The sequence below is a fragment of the Parasteatoda tepidariorum genome, chromosome 8 (assembly GCF_043381705.1).
Source record: "Parasteatoda tepidariorum isolate YZ-2023 chromosome 8, CAS_Ptep_4.0, whole genome shotgun sequence".
Classification (NCBI taxonomy): domain Eukaryota; kingdom Metazoa; phylum Arthropoda; class Arachnida; order Araneae; family Theridiidae; genus Parasteatoda; species Parasteatoda tepidariorum.
Window position 1 is genome coordinate 36372575 of NC_092211.1, and position 20078 is coordinate 36392652.

Sequence of the window (20078 nt, forward strand, 5' to 3'; positions counted from 1 at the left end):
CTACAGATATGGTCTCAGATATTGATAAGAGGCACACAGGTGGCCGATCTGTTTCAAAGGGTTAACATACTGTATTTATCTCATATAAAACACGCAAATATCTGAAGACAAAATGATCTGACTTCGATATGACATCAAAGCGATATATTTTCTTATCATTGATTTTCAACACGCGTTAAAAATGAGATGATTCATTCGTAAAAGGTGTATTTTTATCACATGAGAAGTGTCACATTAGTTTTTACTTCCAATTTAATCAAACGATTAAATGTGTATCATTGATACTAAATGTCCTTGTAAAGAGACAAGGTCGAATATCGATGTCAGTATCAGACGGTAAAAGGTTTTTTTGTCCAAGAAGAAAATTTTTGTTTTTCTCAAGCTCAAGTTGTGCATTTCTACAACAAAATCAAAAATATTAACTTGACTGATCAAATACGTGCTTTATATCAAAAGAAGAATCATATTTTTAAAATCGTATCGCATTTGAAGACGTTCATGATATTATGTTTTAAATTAAATGCATCAAAAAAAAAGAAGAGGAAAAAAGAGGAAGGAAAAAAAAGAAATTATGAAGATTTTTCTTTTATTGATATTTTTTTTAAAAAGTCATTCGTTTTATTAGCAATAATTGCTTTATGAGTTTAATGAAAAGTGAATATAGGGCTAATAAATGGCAATTAATATACTGCACATTGGCACACATATTTCACTACACTATACTTATAAATTTAACAGCAAACACTTTATTATGTTTGCTCTTAAGTTTTGTGCAATATTATTTTATTCTTGGCAATAATTTTGTAGTGGGTTTAATAATATTGCACGCATGAAGTAGTACAAATTTACGGTTCTTACAAATTTAATTGCGTACACAGCATAACTTTAACTACATTAGATAGTAATGTTTAGCCTTGATGCCATGTTATTTATTAATCGATAGTTTTGATAATTAAACTAAGAGGAACAGCATAGCTAAATAATTCAAATTTTATGACGAAATATTTCACAGCATGATAGGTAATTGGGGAAAAGATTGCATCTTTTTGAAAAACTGCCCATTTTTAGAGATAATTAATATTTTTATTCCAAATCCTTCAGCAATTTTTTTTCTTCTTAAGAGTCGTCCATGATCTTGTAAAATAAACGAAAGTTAAGAAAGTAAATATCTTCATATTACGCAAGTGATTATATTTTATGAGGCTCAGTTTTAATCCTTACCCAACACCAGTTCAGTGACCGTAGTTACTTTTATTGTTTTTTGCCCAAAACCTGATGTTATGAAACAAAAATAAATTATTTTGTGCAAAGAATTCAAATCATATGACACAGTAAATTTAGATTATGAAAAAGAGCAAGTCACGTGTGCTTATAGACAGATAACCATGTTCTTAACCTTACTAGTTTCTTGATCAGTTATTTATTTATTTATGCTTTTTTTTTTTTTTTGGACTAGCAGATTATTATACTCAAGTTATACTCATTAGATTAGCTCTGCTTTATTTCATTTAAAACTAAAGGTTTTCGTTCATTAGCACCCGTAGTGGTTTCAAGTTCATAATTTTTTTGTTTTTTTATCTTAAAAATCGATATTTTTTGAAAGAATCATTTTGTTAATGAAATTATGATTATTATAATTTTACGTGAGAGCAATCGCGAAAAAAACCATTTAAATGTAGGAATTTTAATTTAATTTTTTTGAATTAATTTGGGAAACGATTACGGGGAAAAAAATATTTAAATTTAGGAATACAGAATACGTGTGGCACAATAAGAAGTAATTTTTTTTTTGCTTATAAAATGAAGTTCTCGAGAGGAATAAATAGATTTTTCTACAACAAAGGATAAATAGTCATTATTTAAAGCATAAAAAGTGAAAAATATTCGTTAAGCAACACATAAAATTGCAATAACTTTCGAACAAATTGAAATTTCGCGAGCAAAAACCGTATTAAGTTTATTAACAAAAATGGTTCCTTAGGCAATTTTTAATTCTGTAGTTGCATTTCGGCGGCCTAAAGAGTGGCCCGTTTTTTTACTAGAAATTTAACAGTTGATAATTCTCAAATTAATTATCGAATGTGGATTTTTTATACCATTTATTCATTTTTTTCTTATCCCCTGATTATAATTATATTTAATTATAATCAGTCAATAATATTTTTCTACATACCTTTGTAATTTCAAGTTTCTAAGTTGTATTTATTTTATTTATTTATTTATTTTTTTGCTTAGCAAAACAAAACGTAACATAGAGTTGAACACCTAAAATATTCTAAGATATTCCAACTTTTAATTGCCCATTTACGTTTTTTTTTTCTCTTTTAAATATATAGCGAGAGATCTACAATATATTTAATTTAGTTTATTACTCCAATGATATATGGATGTCGATGTCTACTAACACTTTTATGTGGATATAAATCGATCGTAATTATTTTATATTGGTAGAGGCAACTGTGTTTTGTTTTATAAGATATTATACCATAAAAGTTCATTTAACCCCCTCTGAATTTTAATTCCGAAGTTCCTAAATATTTATTTACAAGTCATTGAAACTTTCACAAAATCAGAATTTTTTATGTACTCAAATCCTTTTATACACTGAGAGAAAAAATGCATTGTCAAAACTACCAGAATATGGTAAAATTTACCTCATTCATTACTAACTTTATAGCAACACTAAAAAGCATGGAAGCATTTTGATAATTGTTTGGGTAAAATTAACAATAAAATATAGTTTTATAATGTGTGACAAAATTTAGTAAATGTGGTAAAATTTGGTAATTTCATCATGATACCTTTGAACATGGCAGAAAATCCGTTTATTCAATTAAATTTACAATTCAAATTTGTATTTATTACTAAATGTGTTGTAGTAAGAACTATAATTTTAAAAACCAGAACTTCCGGTAAACCGTAACCACATTAGCGAAAAAATTACCAATTGAATGGTTAAAATACCGCATATTTTGGTTTTATTAATCAGAATTATGTTGTTTTTTTTACCTAAAATGTCATAACCATACAGTATAGTAATTTAACCATAATTTTTTTCTCTGCTGTACATACGGGTCAGTTCCGCGGCACGGAGTTTATGGAGCCCTCTCCAAATTCTTTCAACTTTTGAAAAGTTAATAGACAAAATACTATTTTTAAAAAAAATTAAAATCTTGCAGAATAGCAAGATATAATTCATAAATCATATCATATTCATCCGCATATTATATAATTCATCATCATATTATCAAAACTGTTTTTACTACAGATATGGTCTCAGTCTTCAGTAAGAATTCTTAGTAAGTATTGTTTGGAACAGAATTCAAAAAAGCAAACGATTTTTAACTGCGTTGAATCGGCTCCACCCAGCTTTCTCATCCCTAACCGAAAATTAAACCTGACCTTGATTGCTAAAAATCAACCTTGAGACATTTTTTCTAACTTACCTTCCTTGCGCATTGTTTTTTTAAAGAGTTCTTGATTATATTTTTATTCATTTCTCTTTTCATTATTCCACGCTTGCTTAGAGAAGCAAACTGAAGATGTCTACGCAGAGGAATTTTTTACCTGGAGGTTACAGGTATGGAATAACATGAGCAATGGGTTGGATGTTGGGTGTGGGGGGCCCAAAAGATGCTAGATTTGTAGACATAGACAACTGCGATTCACGGAATTGCTTTAGGCTTTGGTATATAAGGAAAGACTTGAACTTGATTATTATCAGTTGAGTCAAGTGAAAGTGTTCGCGATGAAACTGGTAAGTCTGTGTTTGATAAGATTTAATTTCTTTTTAAGTTAAATAATAGGAGGTCAATAATTATGAACAATCACTTATACAGTAGTTAATCTAATAGTTAAAGCCACCGAGAAGGGTAGCAAATAATCTATACATAAAATAAAATTTAGAATTTGTGTACGCCTGTTTGACCGTGCGTCTATATACCCACTTGCTGATAGATCGTAAGCTCTAAAAATACGAGATTAAAAATTAATCTAAATAAATAAAATTATGAACGAATTAGGAAGCCCGATTTTTTATTTTATTATATTTTAAATTCAGGGACACTTAATGAAATTTTCTCATTGACTTAGTGGAAGCCAGTGTTTTAAAAAATGCTATGTACGATTCAGTTTGTTTGTTTTTTCCAAATATTTTAAAGATAACTTAAGCTTCTAGCTCTTATCACAAAAGCTGTTTATTGTGCCTCTTGTAATTTATATGTTACTTATATTTTATTTGTTATGCCAGGTTATCTGAATGATCAAACTGATCGTGGTAGCATAAACAAACTACATCACCAAATAATTATTCTTAAGTTCATCTGAAGCCACATATTTATTTTGTTTACAGTAATGCTTTTAAATAGTGATTTTACAAAACTAAATCGACGGTAATTGAAATAAAAATAAAAGTTTTGTACTGAGAGATAAAATTATTGGAAAAATGGAACTAATTCACTGAGGAACAAGCATAAAAAAAAAACAATATTACTATTGACGCCAAGGATAATTTATTTTGGCAAATTACTACTTAAAGTACAATCAGGAACCGGGCGGTCAGAGGGGGCTTTAGCCCCCTCACTTTTTCTAAAAGAACGTGACACCACCCATTTTAAAATTACAATTTTTCACTCAATATTCGTGTAATTTAATTTACAACAAAAAAAAACAGATAATTTTTCTGTGTCTGAATTAAAGGAAAATGTCTCTAATTCAAGTGAGCTTTAACATTTCCTTGGTGAAAACTGCTACCAAATAATCCAAAACTCATCCTTCCACAAATATACGTCCCTATTCCTGCCCGATGGGAAAATTCTTGTTTTCATACGTCACAGTGAACAGAATAATTAGGATACATTCTTAATAAAAAATGAAGCAGAATAAAATTAAATAATGCTAATATATGTATATATATATATAAAATATTCTATGAGCTAAAAAGAAAAATTAATTTAGAAAATCCGTAAAAAGCCGGGGAACCGTCGATATACTATTATTGACAGTTAATTTTGGTTATGGGCTCTATTGGCATTATGGATCAAGTTTCAATAGATACCAAATATACTCTTATATAGGTACAACGCATTTTTGAGTAAATTTAGTGCTGATTACTGTTGCAACAATATTGTACATTTTCATGTTAGATTTATTATATAGATAGATATGTTCAGGAGAAAGTAGCTTGACTGTGGCAAATTTTAAATATCATGAATCACCTTTAAGCAACAATATAATGTCAGATGATACCAAATACAGTTAGTCTTTATTTTAATGGGATGAACTACTAAAAATCAGCTTTGCTTAATCTAATAATGTAAAGCAACTGAAAAAGTAAACGAATAACAATAAATAAATAAACATTGGAATCATTTTAACTTTATTATTTGTGTCGATATTCGTCTGGAAATTTTGTGCACGATTTTGTAGTGTTGTTCAGTACAGATTTATTGATGCGTTTTTTCTTTTTCTTCACCCCGTACGAAGAACGGGCATTTAGCTAGTAAATATATAAACAGCGATAAAAACCTCTCCCTATTTAAATTGTTATAAATCTCGCCAACGGTTAAAATTACTTCTCATTTATTTCTTCGTATTACACAATCTGTATTCCTAGGGTTAATATTTTTCTCAAGTACAGATGTTTATTTTTCAAATGTAGGTAATCGTTTATTTTGTTACGATTAACATATTAACAAAAATGTTCTTACATAAATTAAAGCCTTCTTAAAGTTTTTAAATTAAAGCCTTCTTGAATAAAGGATTCTAAACGAAAAAAAAATCTTTTTCTTTAAAAAATTACTATAAATTGCTTTTAAATATTAAGTTCTTATTCTGAATTTCAGCTAAATTGATTCATAAAAAAGATTTTTTTAAAAAAAAAAAGAACAATAACGTCTTATTAAAACATAAAAATACGAATTGTCTTAAAGTAAATAATTCTTAATACCCAGAATGACGCAAGCAGCTTACGAAACGCATGCAAATAAATCTTTCTACATTTACATTTACATTCTCAGTCTTTCATTTAATGTAACACGGTTATGTCCTTATTGTAATGCAATATCTTACTTCTCGAAATTTATAAGAAATCACTTTTTTTAATATTTTAAATACTTTTTAGAAGTAAAAACTGTAAAATAGTTTCGGGTGATTTGATATTTAATGTTGGATATGTATATTTTTAAAATTTCTGTTTTTTTTTTTTGTTTTGTTAAAAAAGAAAAAAAACACTAAATTTATCTTGTTATAATCTCGCAAGCTTTAAATAACAAATAAAGTACATTTATAATCATTGGTTTAGTTCGACCAAAACGGGGTTTTCATGTACGATGGTTTTTTTTAAACTGGGAGATATTTACTAATTTATTTTATTTCATTCTCGTCATCACTGGTTTGATAGCCCAGTTTGGGACAAGGCCTTCTTTAGTAGAATCCTCCTGACATCTCTTCTAGGCGCAATTGTTCTCGATGCAAAAAATTTTTCGGTCATTTTTTTAAAGAAGAAGTATGCAGTTTCACAAGAACAGAAGATAACACTATTTCTAAAAAATTCGTAGAGTTCCTAATAAGACTTCAATAATAGCGCGATTTCCGTTCAATACGTTACTCATATAAATCATAGCTTAAAATAAAATTGATTAACGATTACTAGTACTGCAACTTTTTTAAACAACCCATCCCTCACTCCACTCCATATAATTGTTTTTCAACCAACTTTTTCATGTTTCGAAAAATATTGTCTTAGAACTTGATACTAATGATGCAATGTTAGGAAGATTTTCATTGAGTTCAGGACTAATCAAAAAAAATTTAATTTTTATTTAAAAAATGTATATTTTGTATGTATTTTTCTTGTTTTTAGAAATAGGGATATTTATTGAAATTTTGGAGGAGAATGTATCTATCAGACATCGAAACATTCCCCCCACCTCTTATGGAAGGGATATTGGTTTTTCATGAAGAAAACAATGATAATTAATTCCCGATTTGTTTTCACCACGATATTTAAAATAAAAGGATACTTTATTTTTAATTTAAAAATTTAAAGTGAATTTCTCTTAATTATTTCATTGGTATTCTTTTTTTAAAAAAATCTTGAGAATAGCGAATGAAGGAATGGGGGGGAGGTGGAAGAAAGCGAAGGTGAAGAGTGCTGGTTAACCTAAGTAATCGAATTTAGTTGTTTAGAGCCGGGATAGTCTGTCTGATCGGTAGGGCGCTGGGCCTATGTCCGAGAGTTCGTGGGTTCAAACCCCCCCGGTCGAAGACTCCCCGTGTATAGTTGGTGACTGATGCACGTTAAAAATTCTGTCGAGTCGCAAAGTCCTCCATGTTCCCATAACAAATCAATACCTCTGGGGGTACTGGAATGGCAATCGATCGTTCTCTGATTCAGATCAAAATTACGATCTGTGGATGAATGAATGGATGTATGAATGGGTCCATCTTATAAACAGGTGTGACGTATGATGTGGCAGAAGTCGAATTCTTGGCCGTAGATGGCGCCACTGAAAAACAAGAATCGTACACTCAGCCTTAAATTTACTCGGTTTCACCAAAGCAAGCTTGTCCGTGTGGCAAGTGGCATTAGCCAACCAACCCAATCAGTTGTTTAGAAATTCTCTAATAAATTATCTTGTTTAATCGTCAACCTATGAACTACACCATTGTGGAGCTAAGGATGACCGCAGGACTTCTAGGACAGCAACATTTTAACTATTACAAGCTTTGAACAAACAAAAAAAACAAAAACAAAAAAAACATTTTTTTTTTTTGAAGAGATTAATTATTGATCTGCTTGACGGGCTCAGTTATTCTATAGACGGGCTTCTGACATTTATGGCCTACTCAATGCACTCCCAACTCTATTTCGAATTTTTTGTTGCTGCTTTATATAAATTTTTACGTCGTTATTTTAATATTAGTACTTAAATTAGGGATACCTGCAAGAGGGTCACGTCACAGTAGACATTTTAAGTTGCAGCAGTAGACATTTTAAGAAAAGGGAATGCTCTTCTTTTGAAATTTCAGAAGATAAATATAGTTTTTAGATTACACTAATATAACAAGATATTTTTGAGAATATCTTTTTGTTGGTGCTCTACAGTGATAATCACTAGAAAAGTTAAGTATTTATTTTCTAATAGATTAGATTTATTGATTGCCCATAAGGGACAATGAAAAATTCGTTTACTTGCAGACTATTTTTACAATGAAAAAAGGTTTGACACATGTTTTTCGAGATCACAAAACGTAACTATGATAATAACCTATTTGGAGTTAGGACCCACCACCACAGCTTAAAATTCTCTGAACAAGCAATTTCTCATTTACTCTTTTTTTCAATTTTATTTTAAGAATATTAATTTTCTTTCATTTAATTTTTGTTAGGAAACAAAGTTGCTTATTTATACGTTATTTTAACAATAGCAAAGAAAAAAAACTTTGCTCGTATTCTTCTAAGACCCCAAAAGTTAGCAACTCCAGTTGGGTCCTTAGCTTAAAATCTCTGATAGAATTGTTCTTTCACTTCGAGTACATTAATTTTTCTTTATTTAACTTTTTTCAGATAATCCTGTTTAGCTTCTGTGTTGGGACGTTGGCAGTTCCTATGTTCCAGTCCGTCTCTGTCAAAGATGATGGTTCATACGACTTCTCATATGAAACTGGCAAAGAGGGTGGAAGCCACAGTCGCACTGAAAAAAGAAATCCTGATGGTGTAGTAATAGGAAAATTCTCTTACGAAGATCCAAATGGCGCTATTAGAGAAATAAGTTACAGAGCAGATGAGTCAGGATATGTTGCAAATGGAGATGTAAGTGTCGAAGGTGCACCCAAAGGACAATTTCCTGCAGTACCAGAATTCAACAGCGATGATCCAGTTGCACCAGAAGATGATAAAAACCCAAATGTATTAAAACCTGAAGACGAGGAAACACCACATGCATCCGAGCAGCATCATTCTGATGAAGAATCTCACCACGATGATATCCACAATTTGTCTCTGGAAGAGCCCTCAGCAAATGAACCTCCAGAAGCTTTTCCCGAAGGGTACTTTTTACACAAATTTACAGGCCTTCGAAGACTGCCTGAGCCTACGAAAGAAGAACCGACCGCAACTTCGGCTCCAACAACTGAAGCATCAGAGCCTCAAGCTTTTCCTGTTAGTGTTACAGAGGATCAGCCACCCCAAGAAGCGGTGATTGCAAGTGATGCTGCTAATGAAGAACACAACAAAATAAATAGAGAACCTACTAGCGAAATGGAATTGCTCATGCATCCGAGGCCTTTTCAAGGGTTCCACTCAGCGCAGTGGACTTCTTCTATGTTTCATCAGCCCGTGTATGTATTTTCTTACCAGCACCCCGAGTCTTTTGGGTATTATTACTACTACTAATTCAACTTTATCAGCTTTCATACCCAAAACCCTTTACATATTTTTTTTCTGTTTCTGTTGATGTAGGGGTGCACAACCTGAAGTCAAGAGACTAGATGCGACCCTCAAACAACCAATGTGTGGGGTTCACATCTTCCAACCAAACAAATTGTTCGAAAAAATTGCACAACTGGAAAAGAAATTTATGTATAAATTTTTAAACTAATTTATATGAATTTTGAAAGTACACGGAAATTATAACAATAAAATTTCAAACTGAAGGGGTAATAAATTGAGGTACCAAAATTTTTAAAACTGTTGACATTACAATTTTTTTAAGAAAATTTTCTTTAACCGAATCATGAAATGACTTTCATAAAGTAAATAAGGGAAAGTGGAAAAGCTTTGTTGCAGATATGACCAGATGGCAAAGACTACTTTGGACGGCCTTGGCCTGTAACAGACTATAGTGCCTTTAAAAAAGAAATCATAAGAATTAGAGATGCAACTAAACTTTGCAAAAATTAATTTCCATGAAATAAAAAGATTAAATTTTCTACAGGAAAATGGCAAACCCACTACAATTTAATTTTATTAAAGACAAAGTAAGCAAAATTTAACATTTTTAATGCAAAAAATGTTATACATATAATTTGCATTTACTTTATATTATATGCTGTAAATTATATATTGATTTTGTAAACAAATGAATACTGTCCTCATTAGGCTAAAGACAAATTAAGTTATTATTAATATAAAAACTTAATTTATTAGGCACTAACAGTTTTTTTTTTATGACTCTTCCAAAAAGGTTGTGCACCTCTGTGTTGAAGAAAAATATGGGAATATATCAGGAAAAAATATAGACAACTATGCTTAAACAATGAACGGGATTTAAAATAAAATTTACAAAATTTCGGTAAAAACAGACAATATGAAAATAAGTGGAATTTTAGTCATTCAAGCAAGATATATACTTATTTATAGGACTATGTGTATCAAAGGTTATTGGAATTCTCACACTTGGTTATTAATAAAATAAAAATGTGATTAATGAATAGTATGTTGTAATGATTGTAACTGCACATGCAATTAAAATATAATCAATTAGTTCGAAATCTAAACAATGAGATAAATTATTTACAGGGTGCTCCGTGATGACTACTCTTAATATATATTTGTTTAGAATCTTGGTCAAAATTTGAGCAGGGAGAAACAAAAACTCTGTACCTACTGAAGTTTATTAAAAATTTCAAAACCACAGTTTCATCGCCATTAATCAAATTGAGGAATTGTGATATTGATGAAATTCAACATACAATTCAATTTGGTGTTTTATATAATATAGATATTCTTCAAAATAACATATGATTTATTTTCTTAGCTTAGTCGAAAAATTTATTTTATTTTCCTCTCTAAGAAAAAAAATGGTTTCCAAATCTAATATAGACAATTTGACTAATTTTGATTTTTTCTTTAACTTCATAAAAACTATTTCCAAGTTACAAAAATAAAATAAAAAAGAAAGACTTCACACCGTATCTTGCTAACTTAAAAGAAAAGTGCAATAAAAGATTTTTTAGTTAATGAAAAATTAAAAAGTAATACATTTTATTAACATTAAATTTAATAGCAAATAAATTTATGAACTGGAACGTCAAAGCATGATAATCCTTCCACCAAAATAAAGTGGTAATTTTCCACGAGACTCATCAAGCAAGAAAAGTAACTGTAGTTACCAAACACTCTACAAATGATTAACAACTTAAAAATCAATTATTGAAAATCAAATTAAATCTAATCAAATTTAAAAATCAGATACAAAATTTATCAAAAGATGATGCTACTAACTATTCTAAAGTAATAAACACTTTTAATCAAAACGTGTGAAAATATTTCAGTTTGAATTGTTTGACTAGCAACATAATACTACGTTTTGTAGTTTTTTTAATCAGTGTGCTGCAATTAGCTAACTTTGGAGCTCCTAATGAAACATGGTAACAAAAAATTTAAAAATAACTAAGTTTGCTGTGTTGTTGCAAATCAAATCAAAACGCACCAAACCATACATTTCTCTCTTCTTTTATATTTTATTTTTCAGATAGTCAGTCATTTTTAAGAAACCCAGTATGAATTACTTTTTAGTTGTGGATCCTGCTATTATTTACACTTAACAAAAAAATATCAATACTTTAAATCAAATTTCAAAATTAATTCCGAAATTTAGAAAAGAATGACGCTAATAACAGTACTAAAGCAATAAACACATACAATCAACAAGTATGCAGATATTTCAGATAAAATGGTCAGACATCCAATATAAAACTATGTTTTATAGCTTTTCTTATCAGCAGTACCTTCAATTAACAAACTTTGGAGCTCATATTGAAAAATAGTAAAAGTATTACTTAATTTTATTTACACAAATAAAAACAAAAACCAGTCTTCATTTAATGCGCAGTGCTTTTTTTTTAAATTGAAATAAAAATTTTAACCAAGATTTGAAAATCAGACTGTACACAAATTCTGACTGAAACCTAGCATCCTGCTTAGCAGAAACCCTCCAGCATTGGCAGTAGGCGCTGCAGATTATTTCAGCATATCCAGGTTGTTTGAATCATAGTTTATTTTTTATTTTTCAAAAGCAGATAAACAAATAGGAGAACATTGCTGACACCTCCTTTTTAAACGTCTCTAAAATTGTTTACAAAAAAATTTTAATTTAAATTGATTGGGCAAAACTAAGAACAAAAATTAAATAAATTTTTTTCCCTTGTGTTACTTGATTACAGGCTTAACTGTATTAGAATTTCCAACAAAGGATAGGAGATACAGCACTTTGTGCTACGTAGACTAAAGCAAAAAGCAACGTAAATGAAAAATAATAAATGAAATAAATGATATATGAACATACTACAGCTCAGTTCTATAAGTAAGAACCTAAGTGCCAAACTTGATAGGCATTGGTAGGTTCATTTCTTTACACTAAATTGCAACCTAATTATTTTGCAGGGGTGCAGAAGATTTCTGATCTTGCTTTAAAAAAACTTTCCTCGTAAAAAAACTCTTAAGTTTTATTAGTTTGATTTCTTTCAGTGGAGCCTTAATTTAAATTATTACTATTTCATCTAACTTTGAATATTATTTTTTCATAAATAGTAAGAAATGAATTTTATCTTCCAAATTAAAGAAAAAAATATTAAAATCTTTTAACAAAGTACAAACTTTACTTTCTAAAAATACTTTGAAAGAATTATTGTAATTAAAAAAAAAAAAAAAAAAATTAAAAATCNAAAAAAAAAAAAGCACTATAACTCTTAGGGAAATTTCAAACTAAACATAACATGCATTCCAGGGAAATATCAGACTGAGTATTTACTGAACCCCTGCGATTTCGATGATTGACATTTATTAAATGCTGTTAATAAACTTACCAATTATATTATCATTAGATACCGGTATTCACTGACAATCTAGATCTGATTGTCAGTTAATTATATCAGCTCCCCAAAAGCTCAATATTGACCACTTTGATCATACCCGCTTTAAAAAAAACATGTGTGTTCCATAAATTACTTACAACATGGATAAGACTCGAAAACACGATTTAGGAATTTAAATAAGGCCATAAAAATATTCACTTATTAATGTGCACATCAAAAGAGGCAGGGTCAAAATCAAAAATGTTCTAATGCATCATTTGAAGATTCAATAAATATGACACTTGGTGGCTATTTGCTTTAAGCATGTAGCACAACAGGAAACTACCAATTTTACTGTGGTCGAAATTGATAGGTTAATGCTATTGAACATAAGTACAGAATTGGTTGTTCGCTGAGATGTATGCCAAGTAACTAGAAGTAACGTTAATGCATCACATCAGTACTATCTAATTACATCATATGCTTATAAATAAAAATCCCTTCATTTGTATTTATTGATATGAAATTTTACAAACTGAATCCAAGATGATTTTTTTTGATAAATAGTTTTAATTTGTGAGAATCAAAATTAAGCATTTCTTACAAGTTTTTAACTGGTAAATATTTTTAAACAGGTATCGAAAAAAACTAGTTTTTCCTACATTATACAACAGGAAAGTAATGCATGTTAGAGATTATATTTTGAGAGTATTCTGACTAATGGCTAAACACTTCGAAGGTTAAAGATGTCTTAGAGACAGATTCTACTTTCCTGTCTCTCATGTTAATTACTAATTCTGTATAGTTATTAAGTTACTAATTAATACTTTAAAAACATTTTTGTTTAATTTATCAAAATGTAGTTTTATAAAGCTGGTTACCAAATTTTTAAAATTTAAATTTTTTAAAATTTAATTTAATAGTATTGTTGTTTTGGCAAATTTGGACTTCATCAATTTAAAAAAAATTGGAGAAAGGAGAACATAATAAACATTGCTCTATAAAAGACATTGGAGAAAGGAGAATTAAAATATGAAAACATAATACCCATAAGCCCCGCTGCTAAACTAGTTAATGCCAAAATATGAAAACAAAAAGTCTAATAAACATAGATAGCACATATTAGTTAATAATGACGATTGTTTTACTCACTATGCCTAATTGATGTATATTCACCTATCATCAATAAAAATAGGCAATAGAAAATAAAAGGTCATCAAAATTTGAATGCTACTTATGCACAAACTTATAAACAATTTATCGTATGTGTCTTAGTCATAACAAGTTAAAGAATTTCTTGCAAATAAACGAAAAACACAATTGAAAGTTTAAATTTCACTTTTATTTTTTAACCGGTGCGTATTTCAGATCTTACATTATAGTGATATCACATTTAAACTAAATGCTGCATTCACAAATTATATTCAAAACACAACTATTTCTTTGAATCTAAGAAAGTTTTCTAAATTTCTAAACTAGGCTCCACCTGACATTTGAGGAGTATCTTTCTTGGACAACCCAGAAAGCAATTTCTTAAGTTCACCAATCGCACGGCCTGGATTTAGGCTTTTCGGGCATGTTTTGGTGCAATTCATTATTGTGTGGCACCGGTACACTGAAAATGGATCTTTCAGATGATCCAACCGCTTTTCGGTAGCTTCATCTCTAGAATCAACCACCCATCGATAAGCTTGCATCAATGCAGCAGGTCCTAAGTACTTGTCTCCATTCCACCAATAACTTGGACACGACGTTGAACAGCAAGCGCAGAGAATGCATTCATACAAACCATCCAGTTTCTTTCGATCTTCAATAGATTGAAGATTCTGCTTCTTGCCATACGGTTCTTCGGTTTTCTTCTGTAGCCAAGGTTGAATAGATTTATATTGCTGGTAAAAATTATTCATGTTAGGAACCAAATCTTTGACTACATACATGTGGGGAAGAGGATATATTTTTGTGCTTTTCTTCACGTCAGTGTCGATTTTGCAAATACAAGCTAATGTATTCACACCACCGATATTCATAGCACAAGATCCACAAATACCCTCTCGACAGGATCGCCGAAATGTAAGCGTGGGATCAATCTCATTTTTTATTTTAATTAAAGCATCAAGAACCATGGGACCACAATTATTCAAATCAACATCATAATTCTGCATCCGAGGTTTCTCTTTGGAATTGTCTGGATCCCATCGATAAATGGAAAATGATTTTACATTTGTTTCAACAGCAGCTGCAGTAGTAGCATTTCTTTGCTGGATGACAATGCATTTACCAAATTTACAGATATCACGAAAAAATACATTTGCACTAACCATGGCCATGATAAAAAGACCTCTTTAATTTTCGGACCTATTATATAACTGCAATTGACTTGACATCCAAAACAATACACTACGCAAGCAATGACATGTTGCCATTTCAAGAAATGAAAAATAAAAATCAAAGAAAATATCTGCGAATCAGAGGTCATATCCTGTTTTATCAACTGAGAAAACGAGTTGATCTGTAATTTTAAGTGGTTATTCCCACTAAAACAATTTTTTCACCGCATGTGATTGAAAAACTCGCCACTCAAGTTCATATTCGCATACATCACATCTGGCGAGAGTGAAACTTAAGAGAGCATTCACACTGTAGGCGTTTGCAAGAGTAACCTGCTCGCAGAGATCAATCGCAAATAGCATTGGAATCCGATCGCATATGCGAGTTGCATGCAGTAAAAATGCTCCATAAGAATGAAATTATAAACGATGATTATATTTATTTCTTATGAGAAATTTTTACAAGATTGATTATTTTTTTAATCTATCACATGAATTTGGTGCCCCATCCTCTTCACAGGCATTTTTTGTATCATAAAGAAATTAAAAAAAACATATTTCATTTCATTATTGTGTTGGCATTTCAACTTGTATGATTTGTGATTGGACATTGGAGAATTGTTTTCTTTCTTACCGCCGAATCATTTTTTACTGAATAGAAGTATATTTTTAATAAATTATCCGGGGATATTATCATAACTACGGCAAGTTGGCGAAGAGTCGCCGAGGAAGGCAGATAACGTTTCTGGCGGAGGGAACCAGTTTTCCTCAAATCATGACGTTTACGCCTCTTCCTTCTCATTGGCTCAAATTCCCTGACTACTCCTTAGAACTTATCGGTTAAGATATATCAGTTATTAAGTAACCGGTTCCGATTTCTTGTTCTTAAATAACGTATACAAAATATTAGTTCTTGAATAACGTACGGTGTCAGTTCCNGTATGAAAGTAATTTGTGAATCTCTCCTGTGATATATATATTTCTTATAATATTAAAACTCATTACACATCGAGTTATATTGTGAGTACGCTGTATTTTATTTTGTTCAGTATATAACTTTGACATCTACGTATCTGTTAAGAAATGCTATAAGATACTAACATTTCTTGGAATTTATGAGCCAAAATAGCTTATTCCATGTAGGTCTGTTGTCCGATTTGATCTGTACATGAATGTTTCGTGATTACATTCTATTAATCATTAATTTCTGTCGTGCCAATTGTCTTTTTGAAAGTTATATATGCAGTGAACTCCCGATACCGAAAACAGAATTTTCAAAGTTGATATTATGTGTTCACTGTGCAAAAGACTAATATATTAATTAAAAGATTCATTTTCTTTCAATGTATTTTTATATACAATTGATTAAATTTCATCTCATTTACCATGAATTGTGTTATTTTCAGTTGTGACCAGGACTGGGCGATGTAAGAAATTTTATATCGTGCTACATCATCTGTTAGACATCGCGATTTAACATATGTTCAAAAATTATCTATTAGAAATCCTTAAATTAATCAAAAATACATAAAAGGAATAAATCGATTACAAATCTAAAAGTCTTAAGTAAAAACAAACCCAAGCTTTATTTTAATTTTTTTTAAAAATTAAAAATGACTTAAGATTTATTGGTTTAAAAATAATAATAAAAGTAACAAAATATTTTACATACATGCATTAAAAATTAAAAGGGAAAAAAAAAAAATGAAAAAACAAACTAAAGAAAAGTTCTCTTTAGTAAAACATTTTTTAAATTATTTGTTGAAAAAAATATGTGCTTTTGAAGCGTTGTTAGACCTTTTTTATTTATTTATTTAAAATAACAAAGTTGTATTAACTAATGGTCTAATTCTATACTTAATAAATGTAACAATAAATTTAAATTTTTTATTTATTTATTATTATTTTCTTTTTTGAAAATAAAATAGACTATAGATTTATTTGTTTAAAAATGATACAGACTGTCTAACGAATAATGAAACAAACAAGTATTGAAAGAATTTTAAGAAAAATGTATTAAAAAACAACTTTTAAGTACTATTGTTAAGTTATTAAAAAGCGTCAAAACATTGCTACACTTTTTATTTTGAAGAGTTATTTGTTTACAAATAATTACATTATTATACTTATCTGCATTTTAAATGTATTTCCAATACGTTTTTAAAAAAAGCTAACTTTTTATAACAAAGTTAAATACGAAGTTCCCTATTAAATTGTATCGCTTAAAATGAAAAACAATAATAATAAAATAAAAATTAAGAATCTTTTTTTTTATTATTCATGTTTTCTTTTCATTAATAGATTGAGTTAAGAACGAAGAACAAAAATTTAAGATAATAGCGATTGCGCAATGATTGCCAATAACAGTAGGACTAAAAATAATTTACAAGAATCGTTAAATCCCGACAGACAGAAAAAGTGACAAAATAATGCACAATGAAGCGTTCGCTAAGTATTAAAGTGCATAGCGATCACAAANTTATACTTATGTGCATTTTAAATGTATTTCCAATGCGTTTTTAAAAAAAGCTAACTTTTTATAACAAAGTTAAATATGAAGTTCCCTATTAAATTGTATCGCTTAAAATGAAAAATAATAAAATAAAAATTAAGAATCTTTTTTTTTATTATTCATGTTTTCTTTTCATGAATAGATTGAGTTAAGAACGAAGAACAAAAATTTAAGATAATAGCGATTGCGCAATGATTGCCAATAACAGTAGGACTAAAAATAATTTACAAGAATCGTTAAATCCCGACAGACAGAAAAAGTGACAAAATAATGCACAATGAAGCGTTCGCTAAGTATTAAAGTGCACAGCGATCACAAAATAATGTAAATCCAGACGATATCAAAATAGTCTTCGTCTCTACGGTGACAGAGTTAGCGTAGGCAGGTATTCTCACATATAAAATCATTATATCGTTAAACCGCGAGCGTTGTGTTATATGACAGTTTAAATCAGATTTCTGATACATAGGCTAAAACGAAAATCAGATTTCTGATGCATCGCCTGAAACGAAAGTCATTATATCGGCCTGCTGATATATGTATTAAATTGATATTTTGCGGTGCATTGGTTTATAGCCCAGTCCTAGTTGTGTAACATATCATAAGACTTGCAATCAACCCAGGTTTTTTTTCTATGATGAAAAAAGCATATTCTTCTGAAAATTTTGAAATGATGTGAAATATTCAACTGAATTTGTTACCTGTGTTTGATGAAAGAACTGAAAAATGCATTTGAAAACTAAAATATAATAGAGAAATTGAGCTTCTGGTTAGAGGAGATGTAATGAGTAGTGATTTAGCCGAATATTCGGCCGAATAGCATTATTTTTTGTTTTAAAGAATCATTAATTAATATTATTAATGATTTTCTATGTATGTATATGAATAATTTAAAGTATAGTCATTGAAAAATTATCAAAGCTTAGCTATATTATTGATGTGAGAAGGACGGGGCGATGTAAGAAAATTTTATATTGTGATACATCGTCTGTTAGACATCGCGATATAGTGATGTATCGCGATTTAGCATATGTTCAAAAATTATCTATCAGAAATCTTTAAATTAATCTAAAATAAATAAAAGGAGTAAATCGATTACAAAACAAAATGTCTTAAGTAAAAATGAACCCAAGCTTTATTTTAATTTTTTTTAAAATTAAAAATGACTTAAGATTTATTGGTTAAAAAATAAATCTAAATAGTCTTGGTTTAAAAATAAAACTAACAAAATATTTTACATACATGCATTAAAAATTAAAGGGAAAAAAAAACTAAAGAAATGTTCTCTTTTGTAAAACATTTTTTAAATTATTTGTTGAAAAAAACCATGCTTTTGAAGCATTCTTAGACCTTCTTAAAATTTATTTATTTAAAATAATAAAGTAGTATTAACTAATAGTCTAATTCTATACTTAATGAATGTAAATATAAATGAAAGTTTTTTACTTATTTATTGTTATTTTCTTTTTTAAAAATAAAATCGACTAAGGATTTATTTGTTTAAAAATGATTGACTGTCTAACAAATTATGAAACAAACAAGTATTGAGAGAATTTTAAGAAAAATAAGATAAAAATACTTTTAAGTACTACTGTCAAATTATTAAAAAGCGTCAAAACATTGCTTAACTTTTTATTCAATTAAAAAAATATTTGTTTTAACTAACAGCCGAATTTTTAATAAGTAAAAGCGACTGAAGATTTATTTGTTTAAAAACAATCAAATTCTTTCAAATTATTATACTTACGTGCATTAAATAAATTTTTAAAAAAAAGTCTTAACTTTTATTAACAAAGTTAAATACAAAATACTCCTATTAAATTGCATCGGTTAAAATGAAAAGCAATAAAAAAATTAAAAAACAATGAAGACTTTTTTTTTATTCATATTTTCTTTTCATTAATAGTTCAGAACGAAAATTCAAGATAAGAGCGATTGCGCAACTATCGCCATCTAACAGTAGATCTACTAAAAATAATTGACAAGAATCGTTAAATCCCGTCAAACAAACAAAAAAAGAAGAAAATGACAAAATAATGCGCAGTGAAACGATCGCTAAGTAGCAAAAGTCTCACAGAAAATAATTTACAAGAAACGTCAAATCCCGACGAAATAAAGTGCACAGCGATCACAAAATAACGTAAGTGCAGCTGAAAATAATCTTCAAGAAAAGTAAACTTCCAAAGACAAAAATGGCTCATAAAGAAACTATGCATATTGTTGTATTTCAACGCTGATCCTCACGCGAAACCAAGAGTTCTGTTTCAATTCACTTTTCGTTAAATCAAAATAGTCGTCAGCGCGCTGGTAGCGTTAGCGTGGGCAAGGATTCTCACATGTTAAATCGTTAAACCACGAGCGTTGTCTTATATGACGGCTTAAATCAGATTTCTGATACATCGCCTAAGATGAGAGTCACTCTCCGCAGCTTAAATCAAATT

General features: G+C 29.3%; 2 protein-coding genes across 2 annotated transcripts; one reads left to right on the top strand and one right to left on the bottom strand.

Moving 5' to 3' along the window:
• Window positions 1-3519: 3519 nt before the first annotated feature.
• On the top strand, window positions 3520-10434 carry LOC107436879 (uncharacterized; the record flags this gene model as incomplete). Its single annotated transcript, XM_016048702.3, is given in 2 exon segments — window positions 3520-3757; window positions 8570-10434. Coding segments are annotated over 2 exon segments (837 nt in total). The 3' UTR covers window positions 9398-10434.
• A 3684-nt stretch (window positions 10435-14118) lies between these two features.
• Window positions 14119-15465, bottom strand: LOC107436878 (Succinate dehydrogenase, subunit B (iron-sulfur)). The gene has a single exon (XM_016048700.4). It carries the CDS (start codon window positions 15123-15125, stop codon window positions 14274-14276), a length of 852 nt encoding a protein of 283 aa, XP_015904186.1. The 5' UTR covers window positions 15126-15465; the 3' UTR covers window positions 14119-14273.
• Window positions 15466-20078: the final 4613 nt, after the last annotated feature.